General features: G+C 37.7%; 1 protein-coding gene across 1 annotated transcript; it reads left to right on the forward strand.

Moving 5' to 3' along the window:
* Nucleotides 1-30: 30 nt before the first annotated feature.
* LOC137974726 (A-kinase anchor protein 10, mitochondrial-like) lies at nucleotides 31-23,368 on the forward strand. Its single transcript, XM_068821674.1, has 12 exons — nucleotides 31-242; nucleotides 2,956-3,072; nucleotides 3,247-3,299; nucleotides 10,213-11,104; nucleotides 11,763-11,847; nucleotides 13,547-13,670; nucleotides 16,862-17,004; nucleotides 17,679-17,823; nucleotides 19,397-19,635; nucleotides 20,344-20,432; nucleotides 21,173-21,225; nucleotides 23,110-23,368. Exons 1-12 carry the CDS (start codon nucleotides 209-211, stop codon nucleotides 23,182-23,184), a joined length of 2,049 nt encoding a protein of 682 aa, XP_068677775.1. The 5' UTR covers nucleotides 31-208; the 3' UTR covers nucleotides 23,185-23,368.
* The last annotated feature ends 1,180 nt before the right edge of the window (nucleotides 23,369-24,548 follow it).

The raw sequence follows: 24,548 nt of genomic DNA on the forward strand, positions 1-24,548 counted from the left end.
TTGAAGCAAGAAATGATTATGTGTATGTACACACATAATGTACCATATATTCCTGCTTCGGCAGAGCCAATATGGCTGTCTCGGCCGATTGTGTACATTCCAAAATCAGCCCAAATTGCTCGCTTACTTCGAGCAGTCGTAACTTTCAACAAGACATTTCAAGTCAGAAATTCTCATTCATGATTTAAGAATTGGTTTTGTCGCTCGAATGCCTCGGTTCTCAAGGAAGCCCCAAGCTAAGGGTAAGACTGTTCTCTGCACGAATGATCACAAGCTGCAACAGTAATATTATTGTTACGTATGATTTTCAAATGTAAGCGGAAGAGATGAATAATTATCATTGCATTCCGAACTTCTCTTACAAAAACCTCTTAAAAGTTATCCATCTTATTCTTGACTTCCTTGTTTTGGTCCCCCGAGACAATTGCGCTCAGAATATTAATTATTGCAGAACACAGTAGTAGCAACCTCGCTGACAAGTTGTGGGAATACTCTGCGTCGTATGATTAAAATAATTATTATTATGATGAAGTTTATTTAAGTGTCAACTGTATTCAGCGCTGGGAACCTTATTGGGACACTGTACAACAGAAATCAAATCAAATCGAATCAATCGTTGGTTTTTGAGGAGATGGGAAACGCGAGCACCCAGGGAAAAACTACTCGGAACTGAGTAGAGAACCAACAAACTCAACTCACATGTGATGCGGACAATAAGTGCCAAAAGGGTTGAGACACTTTCCCTTTTAAGGAATCTTGGACAAAGCCCTCCCCCAAAGTCTTTCCATCTAACCCTTTCCCCTCAAGCAATGTTGTTTTCTTATCGCCAACTGTTCCTTTTTCAGTTACCAACATTGAAGGGGGAAGGCTGGGGGAGAGGGGGGAGTGCAAGTGGAAAATGTAACGTTATAGTGATTTTTTCCTTATTGTTGTCTTCCCAGTTCAGTGTCTCAACTACTTTTGTCGCTTATTGGAGTCTGGGAAACGAACCTGGGCCACATTTGTGGGAGGCAAGTCCTCTCAACACCGCGACATCATTGCTCCCTTAAAAATATTACATTATTGACAAGTACCTTACTTCCTGCACTCTATACTCAACAATTGCATTCAGATAAAATCAAGTTCATCTTTAACAACAATGTAAGTGATTGAGCATTTACAGCTGTAACTTATGATACAGTGGCGTCCAACAGATGTGTTTTTGAATGATGATGGTATTTGAAACAAATGCGATCGCTTTCAACAATGGTCAAACCCGTGACCTTTTATTATAAAATGATCAAAGAAGGTTGTCGGTATGAGAGTAGTCTTATTTTAACTCTTTCACTGCTGTTGTCGAGTGGACTCGACATAGGATTACGTGACTCCAACTGCAGATGTTGAGAATACTTGACACAAGAGAGTGTCCCAAAGTGCTGTTCGAAAATTTTTCCTATAGGGGCATCCATGCAATGCGATTGTTTCGTATACCCTACAGGACAAATAGCGTAACAAGTTCTGTCGTTTTTCATTTTTGGAAGAAAGAAAGGTTAATCTCACTTGAATAGGAAGGTGAATCACGACCCGGCGCCATGAATGTTTTTGACTTCACAAAGTCAAAATTCAGTGTTCTGCTACGAAAATCTACAACATTTGTCTTGCAAGAATGCTAAAAACATAAAGTATGAGAAAATTATAGGTGAAACTGAGTGATTCAAGACATCATTATACATGTTTCCTTCCTTGAAAAGGTCCTTTTGCCTAAAAGAATTGCGTGTCTTTGGTGTACATGAACTTGTGTAATGCATGTTTACTTTATTTCTTCACATTGTATTTAAACCGTGCTTTCACCTCAATAAAGATACTCAAACAATGGCAATTTTTTATTGTATAATAGCGTAATAGCATCAATAGAGAAAAAGATATGGTTCATTCTTTGAGAGCGGTTTCTCTGGTGTCTTATGTTGCAAGAAAATGCAGCAGTTATGGGGTATACTGACGGTAGAAAAGTCAGCAGTGAAAGAGTGAATCGAAGGATTTTTTTGGTAACATTGACTGGCGTTTTGACAACCTTCAGGAGCAAAAGTCGTCTGCAGTGTAGTGTTAGTTGCTAAAGTTAATTGTATAAGTGCTCTGATCTTTGACCTGATTGGTCAGTAGAAACATGATATCATTGGTTTGTTAGTCAGCCGTGATGTTGCTGGCTGGGAAGACTTTGATTGGTACATAGTTATCCTTAGAACTCTTCAATTTATAGTTCTGTTAGTTTTGTCCATCAGGCGTTTGTACAATGTATGTTGCCAGCAGTGAAGTCGAAGGAATTAGCTTGCACAGTGGGTTATGAATTTAGTGTAGTTTTAATCAATTTGTGGTTCATCATTTTGTTGTATTTAGCAATGTTATAGTTCAGGTCAGTGTTTTTAGTCGCCCATTTTGTAATTGGTCTTACCAAATTGAAGTGGCCTAGCAGTCTTAGCCTGACTGCTCCTGGTCTGTCATCCACACTTCAAATATAATATATTTACATTTCATTCATCAAGTCCTTTCATCACAACACATGAGCCCAACACCCCCACCCCCCCCCCCCCCCTCTCCCAACCCTGTCCCCAACTGTGTGGCCTTATAGCTCAGTTGGTAGAGGCTTTTGCACCAGCATCGTGGAGGTCATGGGTTCGAATCGCGTTGGAGCCACCTGAATTTTTGTGGAGTGTAGAGACAATATTGCTTAAATTGTCCACATTTGTGAGAGGACCATTTCTCTCTTTCGTTAAGATTCACTATTATTGTTATCATTAAAAATATTATTGTTTCCAGATCAGAGTCCATGTGGCTATCAATGTTAACAAAAATGACTTTTCCTCACAAGAACTGTGCCCAAGGTTTTTCTAGTCAGTACTTCAGGTGGCATTCAAAGAGCTCATAAACATTACTTCATTTTTCAGAAGTTATTTCATTGATCCTCTTTAATCATTTTAGACAAGCAAACGCAAGGGAAACCCTCAAAATCAGGAAAAACTAAAGGAAAGTCTGAAAAACAAGAAGTGTTTGCTTCCTTATATGAAGAAACAGATGCGAGAAATAACTTCATAGGGGGTAAGTGGTTTTTCTTTTCCAAAAACTCATTTTCATGAAGGGGTTGGGTTTTCAATTGAAAGTTACTGTAGTCATTTTTTGTGAATTTAAAAGTGTGTGGTCATTTTGGTTGGTCCTCCAACACAGAGAATTTACAATGTTTGACAGGAAACCTAACAGCAATTTTTTCCACAGTTCAACAATGCAGAAAGTTATTGGCAAGTGTTTCAGAAAAGACGTCTGCCAAGGTACGTCCAGGCCACTGAGATTTTGACTACTCTTTTTTGTTGTTTTGCTTTTTGCATTGATTTACAATAAACAAGTCAACATTCTAGGTACCAGTCTCCGTGGCCAATTTAAAAAAGAAAATTTTTTTTTTTTCAGGCAACAGAATGCAAAGAAACAAATTTTTTTTCTTTATTTTAAATTAAAGTGATTTTTGTTTATTGCATATTTCAAGGAGCAGGCCTACAATTGTAGCTCAATGGGCCATTTCCGAGTTGCTATTTGTCTCGGTTTTGAAGTCTTGGTGCTCAACTATTGTAAGGGAAATGGTTTTGATTTGCATAAAAAATAGGCAACTCATTGCCATTTGAATGGTTGTGCACCAGAACTCGCTTTGAAACCGTGGCATGCAGCAACTCTGAAATGGGCTATTGGTTAATGTACGACTTTTGGAGCAAGAGGTCCCCAGTTTGACCCTCGGTGACTTCAACATAATGCCTGCTTTGACTTTCCTCTGATTCTTGTAGTTATAGCTCTAATACACAACTGTACTCGTAAAATGGAGCACTGATAGAGGGAGGGGGCAAAGGGCGCACTGTCAGCTTTCATTGATACCAGGCCCTTTAGCTGAAGCAACTACAGATGTTAAATAAGTGACTTTTCCTTTACCTTGCATCAGAAAAAATTCATGTCAGATACATGTAATTAAGGCTTTTTATTTTTTTCCGTGTCAGTAAAAGTCTTGCCTGTCACTTCCCTGCTAAGTGGTGGCTTTGTGCATAGAGCCTTCTGCGCGTATTTTCTTAGGATCGAGAGGGTAGTGGGAAATGCGTAGATTTCTCTGGTGGACACAGTAGAATGATTAACTTAACCGGCAATGGCGTCGAAAGTCATGTAACGCGAATGGCGTTTTAGTGGATCTTTGAACAAAATATACCCTTATGAAGCTCAATAATGGCAACTCATTTGGATACTGAACAAGACAGGTGGTGGAATCTTAAAAGCGACGAGTAATGGACTTCGACAACAATCTGTCGCCTATCGAGCTGATTCAGAAATCAAAGTGAGCTGCATTTCTAAGATTTTGCCAAGTGTGCTGTTCTGTAGAACACTGAAACCAAATGGAAAATTCTCTGGTGACTTATGGGTTCAACAAAGACAGAGAACGAATCGAACACCTTAAGTGGATCTGTGATCAACTCTGCACAGTCTTCAGGTAAAAAAAAAATTGGAAATGTGACAGCCAAGAAGTATTTGAAAGAAAGCTTGTCGTCTATTTCGTGTTTCATTATTCAAGGAAAAGGTTCTTCATGGAAACGGTTTGATCCTGAAATTTTAGTTTGTTATAATATTGCGCATATTTGACACGATTGAGTTTTTTCTCTTCACGCACGTAATGAAATAGGAAGGGGTTTTTGCCTCGAATATGTTGTTTGTTTCAAAAAAATTGTTCGCTGGAAAAGGTGGCCTTTATGAATTCATCATGTTTTATGATATGTGTGAGCTGGATAGTTTTTATGGCAATAGTAAAGCATTTTCTTGTTATTCAAGGAAAAGGTTCTTCAGGAAAGGGTTTGAACCTGAAGTACATGGTAATTTGACACGATTGAGTTTCTTGTCTTCACGCACGCAATGAAATAGGACAAGGTTTTTGCCTCTAAGAGCAAATATGTTGTTTGTTTCAAAAAATTGTTCGCTGGAAAAGGTGGCCTTTATGAATTCATCATGTTTTATAATATGCGAGCTTAACTGGATAGTTTTAAATTTATGGCAATAGTAACGCATTTTCATGTCAAAATGAGGTTAGCATTTTTCTGTTGTGCTAAATATAAATATACATTCTGCCTTGTGAGTTTGTTATTCTTGTTAACCAGCCATGGCGTCGAAAGTCATTGCAACATGAATGGCGTTTTAGTGCATCTTATGTTGTTTGTTTCAATAAAATGTTTTGCTGGAAAAGGATTCTTTGATATTTTCTGTCTTTGTGAATTATAATATCATGTTGTGTATTGAATTTTGGAGCTTAAGGTTGAAACTTGATACGGGAGGATATTTTTAGTATTGCTTTGTAAGCAGGAAAGGTTTCATGAAAATAAACTGGTCTGTTGGAAGCGTGCTTGAGTTTCAACAAAATGAGTCCCAAAATCAGCAAAAAATTGTGACGCCGGTGAATAATAAAGTAGCTGCTATTTCCAAAATGATGGAATTACCTGGTGATAAATAACTTCGTCTTGGAGAGTAAATTTTTGACTTTGCAGAAACAATGGTGGGCGATTGTGATCTTTGTTTTGAATTCGCTCATTTATTGTCAAACTTTATAACACTTGACAGAAAAAGAAACTTACGAAAACCCGGTATCTTGCCATCATTTGACACAGATGCTTCACTGTTTGGCAAGTAAACATGCTGCGGTAACTTAATCACGGCGCCCGCTGAATGCCGGCCATGTCACTTTCGATTTTGCGATTTATTTGTGCAGCCAAAACGTACAATAACAAAATTGAACGTAGCAAAAATCTCCCAAAATGTTTGTCGCTGATCATAACTGTTTATATTCTATATTCACGGTTCAAAATTGATGTTGTTTTCATGTCGTAAATTATGTCATTCTCGAGTGACCGTCCTGGAAACTTCCTTCTGCTCTTTCTAAAAACTGTCTATCAATATTTATTTACTTTTGCATCAATCTTTGTTTTTGCATAAAGCAAACTAACAAAATCTGTACCTTGCTGAGTTCGCATTTGTTAGCGTTAATAGTATTTTCGGTCCAATGCTTCTGTTTTGCGAAGGGGTATATGTTTTTGGTCACCCATCCAGACACTAACCCCGCCGGACAGGAATTAACGTTAGTAAACTTTAGTATTACAAAGCTGTCAGATGCTCAAAGGGCACGCTTAAACTTGAGGTGAAAAGAAGTTTATCAAAAAGATCAGCCCAGAAGCCAATGTTTCTCACTTCCCATTTATTTTCTTCAATCTTTCTGCGTTCAGTACTTTGCTTAAGTAACCACATGTCTTCTCAGGCTATTTACCGGTACCCAAGACTTCTACCATGGCACTACAATGATAGACAATACCAAAACAATATCGTGCACTGTTAGAGCTACATATTACGCAAGGACAGATCTGTTTCGTCATACCAACGTGTGAGGACCTGTGAGCCATAGGGCCTCTGCTGGTATGACTTCTGGGTGACTCCTTAAATGGTCTTAATGACCCCCCAACTTGAAAAAAATTGTCTGGAATGGTGCACGTACCACAGGCAACCTTAGTGTACCCTCACGGAGGGTCTAGCTTGGAAATGTGTCTAGTTTAGTTTTATTTGTACCCACCGGTGTGTGTGTCTGGTGTAATTTTTCTAAATAAGTTCTCATTTGATTTTATCGCTTTCAGTTCGAACCGACAACTAGCGACTCTGTATCAACCTTTTGACTTGTCACTCGATCCTACCGATTTCTTCTATCTCTGGTATTGAGTTGTGACCTTTGTGCTAGGAACATTCATCTGTGCTTCAATAAATCTGTTCATGTTCCTTCACTTCTGGTCATGTTCGTTTTTAAAGCTACGCACCGTGATAAGTGATTTGCTTGGATTTTTGTTTTGGTATTCCGTCGTTGTAAATTATTATTATTATTATTATTATTATTATTATTATTATTGGCAAAAACTAACGATAAAAACGTCCAAGGTTTCGGTGACATCTTGGCGCCATTGTCAAGGGAAACTAAAATTAATTAAATATACGATCTCAAGAGAAACTGAGAGTCCAGAGTCATGAATTTGCATGAGTTAGACAAAGACCTTTGGTCGAATTGAGTCGGATTGTACATTTAAACACGGTCGTAATTGTTTAATGAGTAACCTCTCATTAACGAGACAATCAAACTTGTTCTGGCATTTTTTCAGCACATTAAAACAATTGTGAAGGTCATCCGGAATTCTGACTGCGTGTCTTTTATCATGATAGTGTTTGCGCACTGACGAGGTCTTGTTTCTATGTCCATCAACGCACACGGACAGATGGCCACGGGTGTATCCTACATAACCAGCATCGCACTGGTCACACTTGAAGTTATACACAACGCATTGTTGATCAATGAGCTGAGGCTTTAACTCGCTTGTCTGGAACTCCTCGGCAATCTTGCGGCTCGTAAACACTGGACGGACATCGGACGTTTTTATTGTTAGTTTTTGCCAGTATGTGTTTATCTAAATCATTGTTTATTATTATTATTATTATTATTATTATTATTATTATAATTATTATTATTATTATTATGGCAGATTCTAGTAGAGTCCAGATGTTGGTTTTTTTATCATGTACAGTCACGTCAGGCTTATTAGCTCCATTTTCCGGTGGCTTCTCAAGTATAAAGGGCACATTCCAATATATCTTTGCCTTCTCATTTTCAAGCACTGCGTAGGGTAGGCTCTGTTGGTACCATGGCTTTCCATGATCACTTTTCCTGGAAATTGTACTTATCCAGTAAGAGGTGGTATATCTGCCTTAGCATCCTGTCATGCCTGGGCCCTGTGTTGAATGTCTGGGCGATCTTTGAGCAGGCACTTAACACATGTGTTGTTGATTCTGTAGCAGTGTGGCACATTCTACAAAAAATTATTGGTGTCTGTGATGGCCATCTGTGCTTTGCTTTGCTGGTATGTCTTTGTTGGTAGTAGTTGTTGTCGTCGTATGGTCTTGTTTACGCTGTAGACAATATCAGGTATATTTTTCCATTTCTTTAGGATTTGGTTGGCTGCAGGAGGCAGTTGTTTGTCTTGGCGTTGGGGCAAGAACATGTTGGGGCGTTATTGCTTTCAAGCCTTTTTGGAACTGTTCCCAATGCCCCAATTATTATTATTATCATTATTATTATTATTATTATTATTATTATTATTATTATTATTATTATTATTATTATTATTATTATTATTATTATTATTATTCGATTCTCTCCAGTTGTCGAATGTGTTGGATCCAGGTTGTCTTGTTGGGGCCCAGGTAACAACAAGTTGCCTAAGGAAACCCAAATTTTATCATGGCTTTCATCACTCCAGTAGCTTTCTCAGAATTCTTGCTGTGCCAAGGAGAACAGTTTTTTAATTAGCTCTATAGTTCTAAGTGTTAGTGCCAATGCCCTCTAAGTTGCTTTCAAGCCTTTTTGGAACTGTTCCCAATGCCACAATTACTACTGGAAGCACCTGGGTTCAGACACTCCACATTTTGTGAATCTCTCTTGCTAGGTCCTGGTATTTCTCTAGCTTTTCCTCTTCCTTGGTCTTAACAGCTGTATGATTATTATTATTATTATTATTATTAGCGTTGTTGTTGTGTAGAATTAAGCACAGGGTTTTTCCCTGGGGAGAAATATCCAGTCAAGTCTCATCCCGAGACCTCAGACTTCCAGCACTTTTCTGAGGATGTGTGCTGGTCCGAGGAAGGCCAACTTTTGCATCGTTCTTCTTCAGTCCTTAATTCATAGTTGCTCCAAGTGGCCTGCCAGCTTCTTTGACACTGAACCCAATGCACCTACTACCACTGGCACCACTTTTGTCCTTGATTTCCAGATCCTTTTAATTTCTCTTGCCATGTCTCGGTACTTTTCATACTTTTCAGTTTCTTTCTGCAGTACGTTGCTATCTCCAGGAACAGCTATGTTCACAATGATTGTTTCCTTTGCCTTCTTTTTCTGAATTACGATGTCTGGCCTCCTGTGATGGATGAAGTCCCACAACAGTTTTACTTCCTCATTCTCTTCTACGCTTTTGGGGAAATGCTTAAATTACCATTTGTCACTGCACTCAACTCCATATTCCTTGCACAACTTCTAATGTATGACCCGCCCAACAACATCATGTCTCTTTTAATTATTTTATATTCTGTCTGTGCAGGCTTAGGGCAACTACACAAAATATGCTGCACAGTTTCATTGTGACAATGATTATGATTTCATCGTGATGGTCTCAAGTGTTTATTTAGCTGAGGACAAGTGCTCTACCAATTGGGGAGTGTGTCAAATAATCAAATTAAATCAAATCAAATCAAATCGCACGAAATAATTAAGTGCATCAAGTCAAATGTTTCTTTGAGGGAAACAGTAGTAGCCATGTAGAGAAAAACCTTAGCAAACTCAAGCCATGTAGTTATAATGCTAAGTGCTCTAATTAAATCCAGGCCACGACCACTGTACCAACCCTGCTGGCTGCTCCCCTCTCTCGTCTGAAGGTACCCCCTATATAATTACATATTAATAAGCGGAAAGTCTTCTACTTCTACTCCTTGTTGAAGTCTCTTATCACCACTTATGTACTTGTGGTTTGTGCCACAATGAAATGACTGTGTACTTAGTAGAAAGCAATACAAAGTTTCCTTTAATTCTAAATGTCAGATCGCCATTTTACAGCTACTAACAGGTTTGGGGTTTGAGGTTGGGTCGAAATTAGTATTGTGTTAGTCTATTTGAAAATCAAAAGGGGAAAGTGAACGGTGTTATTTTAAGCGTCCATGGTCAAGAATGATGTTCACTTGAGATGTACATTTAGGTTTAGTGACACTTCGTGACATTTATCATCATGGAGCTTCATAGTGCTTCAATCCTTTAAATATGTCAGATCGCCATTTTACAGCTACTAACAGGTTTGGGGTTTGAGGTTGGGTCGAAATTAGTATTGTGTTAGTCTATTTGAAAATCAAAAGGGGAAAGTGAACGGTGTTATTTTAAGCGTCCATGGTCAAGAATGATGTTCACTTGAGATGTACATTTAGGTTTAGTGACACTTCGTGACATTTATCATCATGGAGCTTCATAGTGCTTCAATCCTTTAAATACATGTATCTGCCTTTTTCATTCTGAAAGCAGATTTGCAAAATACTTTAGGGTTACAACCAGGCAGAAGATCGTAATAATTATTAGTGTGTGCAACATTTTAATTTCAGTGCATGGCAACATTTAGGAGAAAATCTCAGCTGTCCAAGACTCTTCCAGAAGTCCTTATGGATGACACTGTTCTGCCATATTTTATGGAATACATGCAAAAGCAAAATGCTACAAACCTTTTAAACTTCTGGCTCACTGCAGAAACGTTTCGACTTTCAACCATTAATCGTTTAAAGGTTAACTCCATATCAAGGTTAAAGACATCAAAAATTGATAGTACTGCTACCAACGTAAATGAACGTGAAGTTGTATTTTCAAATTTTGATGCCACCAACTCATTTGACTTGCCTAGCACATCTGGGCTTTCAGAAGGAGTGAATAATGAACAACATCATTTCTATGTAGACAATAACGATCATGATTTTGGAGAGTTTACTGGTTATGAAGCAACCAACTCTAATGCAGCAGTTTCCAAGGTGGCCAGTACTTCTAGGAGAGTGCATTTTTGTTCCAAGTGTGGCCGTGTCATTAAGGCTCCTTTGTTAAAGAAAGGTGTATGTGATAGTTGTGGACATACCATTGTGGACAGTGAGTTAAACGGAAGAGTTTTCAGTGACTCGTCACTCAGTGTAAGGCCTGAAGAGTCTACCTCTGCTGCTGTTGGTATACAAAATGGAATAGGTGACAATAATATGGGGAATCAGTCAATAGTCAAAAATATTCAAGGACCGGCAGAAGGTAGTGACGAAGACACATGCTCTCTACAACAGTGTCTGGCATCTAAAGTCACTTTTGACTTGAAACCAGACTTTGAACATGTGCAGCGCGAGTTTTGCTGTAAAAGAACAAGAAGTATTGTGATTGATGCTGTTAGCATTTATAGCAAATACATTTCTCTCGAGGCAACACACCCAATTGGCTTAGAGGAATCCATGCGGCGGCAGATAGAGAGTAAGTCGAATGAACAATCTGGCAATAATGATAGACCATTATTTTTACAGCTGTAGCTAAGTTACCTGGCCTAAGAATGGAAGCAAGGCTGCCGGTGACTCTGTTTTGATACAAACCTTCATGCTTTTGTAATGTTAATATGGACTAGTTAGCATTACAACACAATTTACATGGTAAAAGCAGTGGAGGCTGTATCACTGCAAGGTCAGCGGTAGCCTCGCAGCCATTCATAGGATAGGTCGTTGCGCAAACAACTGTAAAATGGCCTATATTAGTGGGAGCATTTCATTGAAAAAATTCAGTGAGTCTATTCGTTTCCTTTAAGGGCTCAGGGATCAGAGAGTTCTTGAGAAGTGTTCAAAACTCTCTGATATGGTTAATTTCTCTATCCATGTCACCATCAGGCGTGGAATGGAATTCCAATCAGTTGAGAAGATGGTCGGAGTTTCTCAACTTGAAAGTGCTCTTTTTCACTTCTCCCTTGCTACCTAAACTTCATTTGTGTGTCACTGCTCAGTAATTGCTTTTTCCATATACCTTTCAAAGCTTGATTAATAATAATTATTCTTTTTTATTATTTTTATCATTAGTTTCGTGTAAAGATAATATTTCACTTGACTCAAATTCAATCTGATTTTTAAACTAACCCATTGAACAGTCAATATCTGCAGTGAAGATGGCAGAATTTGTCCAGAGTCCTTTCAGCCTGCACAGATGTTTGTGTTCAATGTTATGGAGAGAATGTAAGTTAGCATTATTTTATTGCATTTAGCTTTGCTTGAAAGTTTGATTTTTGTATCTGTTCATCAATGATAAAGCCTGTTTCTTATTCGTAAAACATATAGAACAAAATAAGTGCTCTTAGAGCAAATGTCGAACATAAATATTGTTTAAATAAAATAATAATATTATTAATAACAATTAGCCCTTTGATGTCCAAACCGGCCTGACTTAGTATTTTACTCTGTCTAGTGCCAGAGTATTTTACTCTGTCTAATGCCAGACGATTTTACTAGTCAATGGGTTAATCATTGGACACTTTTAAGACTGCTGTTAAAACTCATTTTTTTAATTTAGCTTTTAAATAGGTTTTTCTATTCGTGTCTCATTTTTAATTTAGCTTTTAAATAGGTATATGGTTGTAGTTTTTAATAGTTTCTTATGTTTTTAGTTTTTAGGACAGTTTGACATAATTTTATTTTAAAATATTGTGAAGCGCAACTGAATATATTCATATAGAGGTCTGCGCTATATAAATTATTATTATTATTATTATTATTATTATTATTATTAATCACTCACTGAAAACTATGTCATTAATTAACCCTTTGACGTCCAAACGGGTCTAAACCGGCCAGACTTAGTATTTTACTCTGTCTAATGCCAGACGATTTTACTAGTCAATGGGGAACCCCTGGGAGTCAATGGGTTAATCACTTACTGAAAAACGTATGTCCCCATTAACCCTTTGACGTCCAAACAGGCCTCAACCGGCCAGACTTAGTATTTTCCTCAGTCTAACGCCAGACAATTTTACTAGTCAGTGGGGAATCCCTGGGAGTCAATGGGTTAATCACTCACTGAAAATTCAAAAAATATGTCCCCATTAACCCTTTGACATCCAAACGGGCCTCAACTGGCCAGACTGGGAGTCAATGGGTTAAATAATTATAATAGTTTTAATTGTTACATGTATATGTGATTAAAGCTATTAAGAGATATCCCAGAGTCACCCAAGTCATCATTTACAGCTCCATTTAAAGCTTTTTATTTCCAGTTCTTAATAGGGGACACTGACATTGGTGTAAAAAGGCCAACTGTAACTGACTTTAAAATTTAGAAATCACCTTTTTTGTGCTTTTGAAGTTCTATTTTCCTATCAGCTTTGCCATTCTTTCAGAAATACAATGATCCTGTCCCTAACATTTGGGACACTTCCCTTGGGGCGAATACTTAAATCAGAAACTATGTTGTACGATGTGGGATGTGGGGGTGGGGGAGAAACTATGCAAGGTTATAGATGTGGGTGGAAATTGAAATGTAACTTGGAAGTAATCTACCCAAAGGATGAGCAAAAGGGGTTGTTTTCCCAATGTTTTGGCCAGGAATCTTGTAGTCAGTGTTTGTATTCACACTTTGGTGGTACACCTGATCATCAGCATAACAGAAGCATGCACCCATGAAAAAATTTAATGATATTTCCAGACATGTTGAGTGAAATTTTATTAAAAGTTTGTAGTGAAAGAAGCCTCATTTGCATTTGATTTCCAATGAGCTCTCTATCACTGGAGTGATAAAAGCCTTTGATAGCCCTTGATAAAGCCTGAAATTAATGATTCCCTGAAGGAATCATCTGACAGTGTGCAGTTGTTTGATTACTAACTTGTCCTTCCCGAATTTTGTAGTAACCAGAGAAATTTACCCATTCATTTCTTTCTTCAGGTATTTTCCTACATTCCTTGGCAGTTCTTTCTATTTTAAACATCAAATTGATATCTTGACAAGTGGAAAAGTCTTCCTATCTGATATAATGTACAATGAAAATGCCATGTTTTACTTCATGGAGGTGAGTTAGAGCGAGTGCCAGTTGTTCAAACGTAGCGATGAATAGTCTGCTATCCGCCTGGTAAATCACTTCTAGTGGATAAGTCATAGCAAAAGCAAGTATGTTTTCCAATGGATAGTGATTTATCTTGTGGATAGTAACTGGAACAACTGGAGCCAGTATGCTACATAGCAAAAAATGTTACATGTAGATTGGAATTGGAAGATGATGAGGCATCCATTTTGACATTATGGTAGCATCCTAGAACATTGATTATAAAATGTCCTTTTAAAATCCATGTTGTTAAAAATTTCAGTCAGCAGCTCTCAAAAGATGTCTCAGTGACATGGAAAAATCAGACAAGAAATTAATAGTCTCCTGTAGATTCCCAGAGGCCACTCTACCTGTCGGACATGTTAAATTTTTCTTGAGTGTTGTTTTCAGGTCCAAAAAAAGAGTTGCTGACTGAAGGCATTTTATATAGTTAAATTATGCAGTTAAGTACAATTTAACAAAGTTACAATGGGCGTCAAAATTGTTGAGACACTCTTATCCTTTAGAGTCAATTTCAAGCTTGCTGCGAAAATGGCCCCTTCCCCCGCACCCCCGGGACAATGTTGTGTTTTTTTCTGTCAACAGCGGTACAACATTGATTAGGGTGGGGGAGGGAGGGGTATCCCGGAAACATACTTGATGGACAAGTTTTCTTTGCAAACAATGAATGTGTAGTTGCCAGTGTGCTCTGTTGGCAACTGTCTCAACTAATTTTGTCGCCGATTGTAGGAACAAAGAGCGAAACAGATTGGCTACAGGTACGGTTATCTTCTAAGAGCAGTAGGGGTTAGCGGTACGTAGCCTATACCCATGCTCATGTGGTTCTTCAGTCAGCGTTGTACCATGGAAACGAGCATGGTGACCCCCCTTTTTTATTACATTTTTATCATTGTCTTGACATGTCACAACAGTGTATGAAGTTTTATTGGAAATCTATGTCCCATTTCTAGGGAATCATTTTAAGGAGACTTTTTCAGCACCTCAATTTCTAGTAAAATTCAACCAAACCACCTAGTTTTAGAGGATTACAAGACTTGTAACTGTAGTACAGGTCTGTCAGTATCCCAGGTTTTGTAGTCTTTGACTAGAAGCAGATGACCTGTCTTTAGATACAGATCGCTCTGCTTTTTTTATGTACATGTAAATGCCAGTAATAAATTATTAGCTGGCATTAGAAATGTATAAATGGCAAATTATGGTAAATATAAAGGAGCTTGCATCAGCTGATGAATTGATATAGGTGACTAGAAATAAAAACATGATCTAAAATCACAAAAACTCTACATAAATTTTGTTAGTATGTGTAATCAAATGGCGACGAGTGAAATTAGGAAATAATTTCACACGCGTTTTGTCAAAATTATCAGAATTTTGACAAAATGCAAGTGAAATTATTTCCTAATTTCACAAGAAAACCATTTGATTACCTTTTAATGTCATGGATGACAAATTACGCTCACAACCGTAATTGTAAAATCGCTCGAGTACTTTATCCAACTGCTCGGGAAGAATCATCTCCAGGTTTTTCTCAAGGCTATTTTCGTCACACCACTTCACAAAAACTCTCACTCAGTTAATTTTGCTCTTTCACGTATTTAAATTTTCTGCCGCTTCTTTTAATCTCATAACTTCTTCAATGGTCACTGTCTTAAAGTGCCCCTAACCCCAAAATGTTTTTTTCGCTAAAATGAATCTTTGCACCTGTTCGAAACGCATTGCGGCAATTTTTTCCTTTTTCTATCAAATTCTGCCATTCTATAGGCTTCGAAAGTTGCGAAAATCCAAGCATCTTTAGTTCACGACCGAGTCAGAAGGGGAATGGGTCTATTCCTGATGTGACGTCACAATCTACTTTGCATGCATGTTTACAAAGAGTTAATGCAATGTAAATCAGTTTGTGACGTCACATCAGGAATAGACCCACTCCCCTTCTGACTCGGTCGTGAACAAAAGATGCTTGGATTTTCGAAACTTTCGAAGCCTATAAAATGGCAGAATTTGTTAGAAAAAGGAAAAAATTGCCGCAATGCGTTTCGAGCAAGTGCAAAGATTCATTTTAGCGAAAAAAACATTTTGGGGTTAGGGGCACTTTAAATCTAGACGCCATCTTGGCTCTTATCGAGATACAAGAGATGTTACCATGGCAATTTTGTAATTTCACATGTGAAATTATAAATTAACGCTGAAATTTCGCGCCTAAATTAAGGGGTAATTTGTCACCCATGATATTAAACGTTTAATTTCCAACTGTGACTGGGAAATTATCGTCAATGTGTCTTAAGTTGGATCAGAGTCACTAAACTCAATTATCATGCTTTAATTCTGATTATAAAAAAAGTGAGTTAGCAATGCAATAGTATTAGACAAAATATCAAAACGTTTTCCTAATGAAAGGATTGGCAGTGGTAGTCCTTTCCATTGGAAACATACTGTTTCTTGTGGGAAACCCCTCTGAGCCTCCTTAAAAAAATGTAAATTCTCTGTTTATTGTGGACCTTGAAAGAACAAAATTAACTTTAATTTATAGACCATTTTTGAATTCTCACGACTGGACTAGATCTAGCATGAAATAGAGGCTAATGCTGGCAAATTTTTTTGTGTGTGAAAAGATTTGCCCACATTAGCCTCCATTTTATGCTAGATCCAGTCCAGCCATGAGAATTAGAAAATGGCCTGTTGTCAGAACAGGTTTTAAACCAGGCAGAACTTCGTGCAAACAGATGCCAAACCACGAGTTGTATCATGAGCCTTTAAGTCTCTAACATTTTATTCCCATTATCACTAAGCATGATACAACGAAGTAATTAAATGAAAGAAGTTGTGTGTCCTTTCAATACTGATAATGATATTTATGTCACTCTCTAATTTTAATCAACACTTAAAGGCAAGGAAATCTTTGTGTTTCATTTAATTATAATGATTATGACTTTGATGTATAGAATTTACCAGAAGTAATATCTATTATATGATATTGTTTCCCACCTATGACCTTGTTCTTCTGTGTTTTGAAGCTTCGACAATGCACTGTATCATCTCATTCATGATTCAAAGGTGCCAGTAATAATTATTGGTTTTCTCTGTACTGTGGTACATCATTATTTTACCATGTGTGGCTGAAATACAAATATGTGATAATACTATAAATTCAACTTTTTCAGCATTTGGAGCGGGAGGGTGTGCAGCACATGTTGGAATTCTGGTTGACAGCTGATAACTTTCAGTGTCATGTAAAATCTCAGCTGGAAACCAGGAAATACAATGCAGAGAATGCCTTGGATGATGCTATGATTATTTATGACAAGTAAGCAGCTGTGAAACATCTCTAATCTGTTATTAATTTGGTGGTTGAATTTGGGAAGGCTATAGTTACATGTAGCCCAGAAAGTCCACTTGTCACATTCAAGCATGGGAATGAATGTTGGAAATCTCGTTTTGAATGAGGATATTTGTGGCATTTTCCCTCCAGTAAATCAACTCGGATTGCCTGCCAGAAGAACTGCCTACAGTGGTGTTAGATACAGACCATTTGCAGGGGAGCATCTTGGAAATAGCCTGCACCCAACCAAATGATAATGCTGATAATTTACTTTGTTGTCGTTGTAAAAACATTTTCAGACGGCCTTGGATGGCTTATCCACTTAGCCCTCACTTGTGATGCACTTGGAAATGACCTCCCCTCCCTCCTACCAAAGAGTCACCTTCCCTTAGGAGAGGGAGAGAATCCAATTTCACTGCATGATCAGTTTTAGGTAATCGCATGATTTTGAGTACACTTAAAAACCTCAAATTTACGGGACAAATGTCCGATGACCGGTGCTTATTTGCAGGCTTGCAATGGATAGTGACTTATCCGGTGGATAGTGTTAAATCCTCCTTTTGAACACCTGGGCCACTGGGTGACCTCTGTTACTTCTAAACAGGTGACAAGTTTCACCCACATCGATTTAAGACCAGATGTACTGATTTTTGTTTTAGATACTTTTCTATGCAAGCAAGTCTTCCTCTTGGTGTTGATGATGCTACAAGAATTGAAATAGAGAACAGCATCTGTCGTGAAGGTGGACCATTGTCTGACTGCTTCTCTTCTCCCATGGAACTTGTCCTTTGTCTGCTTGAGGAGGTCTTTTGTGTTAAAAATTTTACATTTTGTTTAAAAAAAGCTTGTTAGTGTTCCTTCCTGCATACCTAATAACCTGTGGCTCATTACCAAAGCCAATTCATTGACTTAATACATGTATGTTAAAATTAGTATGCAATGTCATCTCATGGAAATAACCCTGGCTGTTGATAAAATATGATAATTTATGTATAGTGCCCATGGTGCCTTGTGGCATGTGTTGTTGTCCATGTTCACCATTAGCCACTCTGACTTATTAAAATTTAATGTTGTGTTTACAAGTGATCCTTGTCCTGCTTCGTTACTCTATATGCAAGCCAGTCAACAGTGGCCTTCTTAGATCATCTATTTTGGATACAGGTGTACATGTACCTGTGTTTGTCAAGTATCGTAGACTGTGTTTTTCAGCGATAAATTTACCTCTAGAATTTCCAAGAATAAAAGTTTTTTTCAAGTAGATAGATGCTTTTTGTCCTTTGCTTCTTTCCCTCCGGACACTGTTTTTGACAATGAACAACCATTATTAATAATATATACTAGATTAGAATTAGCCAATTAAAGTTTTGTTAAGCACTGCTTAAGCTCTTTTTATCACTCCAAGATGGCTAACCTTTTAGAAAAAAAACCAATGCTGGTATCATCAGGAAGGAAATTTCTACAATGTAATAGCTAGGGTCAATAATAATAATAATAATGATAATAATAATAATAATAATAATAATAATGATGATGATGATGATGATGATGATAATAATAATAATAATAATAATTGTTATTATTGTTCATCCGGGCAAGAATGACTAAGACAAGGTTAAAAACAAATTGAAAGCAAATTTAACCTAAAAAAGAAGTCATTTTGTACCTCTCTCTGCCTGCTAGCGGGTGTTTCTTTTCTTTGGCTGACAAGTATGGGAAAAGAGACCTTACTGCCATGGGTCAAAACTCGCATTCATCTAACTGCCGTCCACAACCTTGGGCGGGACTCAAAACTGCTGACTGTTCCTTTACAGTAATTCCGCAGTTGTTAAGTGAGCCCACACAACATGAAGTATCACTTGAGGAATTGGTCACTAAGTAACTGCCGACATGCTTAACACAAGGAGTTTCAACCCATGGCAGAGGTCCATTTTCCTTTACTTGTCAGCCCAGCGAATCCAGAGAATGCAGAAGAAAAGACACCTCTGCTAGTAGGGAATACCTCTCAAACCATTTTTTTGGAAACTGCAGACAAATTTTTTTTCATTTTTGTAATGTAGACTGCATGAAAAACACTGATTCCCCAACAAGGTGGGGTGATGTTTGAAAGAAAACAGTGTCCAAACTACCTAACACACGAGTCGAATAGGCCATTTCCAAGTTCATGTCTGCCTCCTCTTCGAAGTGAGTCTACATTGTAAGTTCAGTTTTTCTTATGAAAATTAGTTTTCATTCATGTGCAAAGTAGAATTAATTACCATCACAAAAACTTCACACTTAGACTCGCTTTGACAAGGAGGCAGACATGAACTCAGAAATGGCCTATTCCATGTAGTTGCCAAATGTAGTGCTAAAATCATTTTTTTAAATGTACTTTTAGGTATTATTCCCAAGTTTCCTGCAAAGTGAGGTTTATTTTAAGTACCTCACTGAGCTGCTGAATTCTGTCAGTGAGCGGCAGTCCTCAAATGAACTCTCTGCCTCTGGCAGTAGCACAGATGATGTAAGAGGCTCAGCTTCTCAAATAAGCGAGAAAAGTCGTCTCATGAGGTCGAGTCTTGGATCTGATCCTGACCTCGCACAAAACCCAGATGCTATTTGGCAGAGGCCAAATGCAGGGTAAGAATAAGCAACACTGAGAGTAGTATAAGTGTTTTCACATGACATCACGGCGGCCATGTTGGTGTTCCAAAACAAAGAAATGGCGGCCATGATAGTGAACCAAACTAATCCTCCGGGAATTGAACTCAAATGCTTTCTTTTGTTTCAGTACTCCAATATTGTGATAATATTTCAAGATGTTGGGCATGTTGAGCAGCTTTTGTTTTCATGTAATTTTACCATGGTAATATGCCCTGGTTTAATGTGTTTGGATCAAGTGTGTCATTTATGTTTTGTTTTTGTTTTGTTTTTTTTTTTTTTTTTTTTTTTGGGGATGGGGGAGGGGGGCAAGGGATTATACAGCTTAAAGGTGTGATATGCTCCAACCCTCCCCCAGGCTAGGTGCTAGAGTTGGAGTATCAAAAGGAAGTCATCATCGACACAAATGTCTGGAACTTAGCTGTCAAAAACAAAAAAGTGTTTTTATAGGGTTCGTTTCTTAAAATCTTGCAAAACCTGTGAATTCATGTTTCCAAATGTGTACCCATCTTTAAAATTTTGGCTCATTTGTTTGTGTCCCTGATTCTAATTTTATTTTCCTCAAAGTTGACATACGTGTCATCCACCAAAGCTGGTCCATGCTGGTTAGATAGGCAAATGTTTATCACTGCTACCCTCTGCAGTTTTGTTGTATGAGAAGTTAATTTTCTTCTGATTTCTTTACAGACCATTGTCACTTGGAAAAGTCAATGAATTTGGAATTTTTGAGCCAATTTTTGAACCAGACCCAGACAGGGACAATGGACTCTCCACAGGTACTTTAAACTCTTTACTCTTTAAACAGATTTCACTTTAGCTATCATATGAAACTGAAGCTGAAACTGAAACTGAAACTGAAAATGTATTTTAATACAATATTTAGCAGAGCTGCTGGGGTCATGTATTTAAATCAGTTGCAAATAACAAATGGCTAAGAACATCAAATATGTGCGCAGTCCTCTAAAATTGTGTAAATGGTGCATCTATATTATGTTATTGTAATACATGCAATATGAGCAGCAAATCTGTATCTCACACTCTCGTGTGATACAGATCTGACTCGTTTCACGTATACATGTATGACTTGTTCAAACATCAGCATTTAAGCGTTAATAATTGTACACAAGTTATGTATATTTTGGTAACTCAAGACATTTTAACAGGGAGAAGAAATGTTTATGTAAATGAAGAGGAATCTGTATCAGATATACAGATAATGATTAATAATTTTCCCGTCATGAATTATTAAAGAGTTTTATGTGCATATATCAAGGCATATCAAGGCAATCCCAAGGCAGATCTACATGCACCTGTTATCAGGTGATTATGCTATTCAACAGGAATTATTTGGAATACCTCCCATGTAAGAATAGACACATTTCTAAATTCTCTAATAGACGTTTTCCCTGATAAATGTACAATGACTTTCCCCCAAGCTACAAAATTGTAATAAAATTAATCCTCAGGCATTTATTGTATAATTTTATGGTACGTAAAAAAGTTTGTTCATCTACAGCTGCTAAACTGGGGAAAGCCATGAAGAAACTGGTGTCAGGAGTAGAAGATAAGGTACAAACACATTTGTTGCTGTAAAGAATAATTATTATCAGTTACAGAATTACTAGTCAGTATAAACCTTTTGATATTTTCGTATCGTTGGAAAATACAGTTACATGTACCAGTAATAATTTGCATTCAGGTACTTACAATACTTGTCACATTAAATTTTTTTCGAATTTTAATCCCATCTCTGTCCACCCCTACGACACCATAAGTTATTAATGTCCTTAACCTCTTGTCAAGTCTTCCAATTTAATTTGTGTGGTATTGCAAATGTCAAGAACCCCGCGACTAGATTTTGCATTTCAGACTCTAAACAGTTTTGCAGAGTGAATTCTCCCACTTAGGCATTCCCAGGAAATAAGTATGGGTAATCAAATGGTGATGAGTGAAGTTAACGAATAATTTCACACACATTTTGTTCAAAATCAAATAATTTCTCTCGCCATTAGGCGAGGTATTTTATTTGATTTTGGACAAAACGCAAGTGAAATTATTCCCTAATTCCGTGGGTGTATCATTTGATTAGCTATTAATATCATGGGTGGCAATTTTTAATTACGTTCATAAGACGCAGGGTTTTTCTTGAAACTATAGGAAAAGTTGCCATTTCACATGTGAAATTATAAATTAACACGATTTAAAAAGTAGTTAGTTATAAATAGTTAGTTATCAAATGTCTCCTGTCATGATTTTTCGGCTCAATACCCTAAAAGGTACGGCTAAAGCTCCTGTTGTGGACCTTTTAAGGCTGAACACCCTTAAGAGGTACCAAAACCACTTTTTTAACCCCTAAAAGGTAAGACGACCACCCCCGTCCTTTTTATTTGGGAGTCCCCCCCCCCCCCTTTTCCCCGGGGATTAAGGGCGAATGAAACGAAATTTATCGTGAAGCAGTAGGACAACAACTTTTAAGAATCCCAACTGGCTGTACACAAATCCAATTGGCTATTTACAAGTGTGGGGGAGAAGTTGAACCAGGGACTACCAGGATCAAATTCAACTGATGTCAGTACGAGTCTTGAACCTGGGATCTGTAGATTTCAAGGCAAGCGCCTGAACCACTCGGCCACACTGCCTCAGAAATAGATGACGGTCAGAATTGCTTGTTTTCTCTTTTAAATTTCCCAGGTGTTGCCATCTTGAATAATTTTGTTGTGTTACAGTTTCCCTATCGTTGTGACACAGACAGCATTTGTAAAGTAACGCCAGGGCAACGGTAATACGTCACTATTATCCAAGATGCTGATGCCCAGTGAATTTGAAAAACAAAAATAATTGGATCTGAAATTAATATTTTAAGATGCAAACCCTTTCTTTGGATTTCAAAGTGTAAACAAATTTGATCGTGAACATTATTTCCAGTGGTTTAAAGTTAGTTTTTTGTCTGAGTGGAAGTTCTCTTCAAGTGAACTAATATTGTTCTTGGTAAAGAAATTAAGGCATTATTTTCGGTCTGTTATCATATTAAGTCGTTTTTAATGATTTTTAAACACTGAAGTGGGATTGAAAGGGGCGTGGCACTGTGTCTTTAAGAGAAAGTAAGAACTCATTTACCATCATTTAACTTACGAACCTAAGATAGCTGAGTTGGAATTAGCAAGACTCTTTCCTTGCAGAACATTTTACAAAGAATAATATCAACAAATGCCCCATTATGGAATTTATTAAATAGTTTTCAAATTATTGGAAAATTATCTTTTTTTTATTGTAGAATAGCTAGATTCGAGGCAGAGAAATACATTAGTATTTATGGTAAAGATAAAATTTATTGGGAAAAAAAAAATTGGTACTATCCCCGGTCACTGTAAATTGATCCATTTAGAATCCCTTTTACTATCTTTATGCGTGTTTCACCTTGATTTCTTTTACACCAGTTTCTCTCTCTTCCAGGCAAAGGAAGAAATGGCATGGAAAATTGCCAAAATGATTATTGAAGACGTCAAGAATGAACAGGCGTCGTCTTGATAAAGAATGTCACGGTGGAACAGTAGGTATAGCTTAGTCGACGGTAGAAGAAAACAGAAGAGCTGCTCAGTAGACTGCAGAATAGTTATTTCAACCGTTTGACTTAATTAGTTTGATGATGGAAACGAACACTGTCTTCAAAACGCGTACCGTATTTACTCGATTAAAGTCCGCAGATGAAAGGAAAAATACCAATAAACGCCGCCCTCGAATAAACGCCGCACCAACTCAGAAGAATGCGGCGTTCACTCGAGGATTGTGAGAAAAAAATCAAGTACACATTTAATTCTCTGAACGTTGATCAAGAGCCAGTCAATTAACGATTCTATTCAGCAAAAATGCGAGACATTGAAACTTTTAACGTGTTTCTGTTTTAAATAACATTTACAAATGATCTACCGTAATTGTCGTAAGTGATTTAAGAAATGTGAGCCCTTAAAAAAAGGTCGCATCGGACACGCTCAAAATTTAATAAACGCCGCGGCGTTTAATCGAGTAAATACGGTAGCCAGTCGCAGGCTACGTGCCTTCGCTGGCTTGCGTGACTATCGCGCAAGGATTCAAGTAGCCTGCGTAACTGGCGGGTGTTTTCTCGTGGGATTTTTAAATAGGCGCGAGTAAACCGATGGTTGCTCAGTGCCCCCCAAAATTTTGGGTCAGTACGCAGCTATTACAACGGCTCTCGGAATTGGCTCAGAAAACAATGGGCCAAAACAAACAACCAATCAACGATGGACTCTAACCCTAAAAACAATAGAGCTGCGTCCTAAAGGGTCCAATGAAATTAGAGGTTGTAAAGAGCTGCGTCCTCTCTCATAGTTTTCGGCCTTTGGGCCATATATTTGTATGGAAAGGAGCCTAGGCCTAACCGCTAATACTGATTAGATATTCATTTTGTAATGCCGCCGACTTCGAAGTATGTGATGGAATCATGTAATTTCGTTTTGGCTAACAATCGTGTTAATCACGAGGTATTTTTCATTTTTTCACTTTATTTTTCAGTTTTTCTTACTAATGTTATTCCTAGCATTAGTGCGACTCATTTTCTGTTATTTTGCTCAAATTCTGCTCAAAATTGCCTTATTCGCTTTATTCTGCCTGCAAAATGCTCTCCCCGATTTCGCTCACTCTGGTGAAAATTCTGCCGGCAGAATTTACGCTATCCCCGTGCAAGTGGGTGCGAAGCGGCAAAGCCGCAATAAACTACTCATCACCATGCCGCTCGCGGCCCACTCGCAATCGAGGGATGTGTGTTGTGTTTTCCCGCTAGCTACGCAGGCTAGCGTTCAAGAGGAAATGAGACGAAGGAGTTATTTGAGTTTAGTAGTATATGGAATAAATAGAAGAGGAAAGACCTAAGCATG

Source organism: Montipora foliosa, chromosome 11 (assembly GCF_036669935.1).
Source record: "Montipora foliosa isolate CH-2021 chromosome 11, ASM3666993v2, whole genome shotgun sequence".
Lineage (NCBI taxonomy): Eukaryota > Metazoa > Cnidaria > Anthozoa > Scleractinia > Acroporidae > Montipora > Montipora foliosa.

What these genes read in the sequence shown, in the direction of transcription:
- LOC137974726 (XM_068821674.1), top strand. Translation starts at nt 209, where the DNA reads ATGCCTCGGTTCTCAAGGAAGCCCCAAGCTAAGG. An exon ending in GAGAAATAACTTCATAGGGG is followed by an intron (nt 3,073 to 3,246) that starts GTAAGTGGTTTT and finishes TTTTTTCCACAG; the next exon opens with TTCAACAATGCAGAAAGTTA. An exon ending in GCTATGATTATTTATGACAA is followed by an intron (nt 17,005 to 17,678) that starts GTAAGCAGCTGT and finishes TTTTTGTTTTAG; the next exon opens with ATACTTTTCTATGCAAGCAA.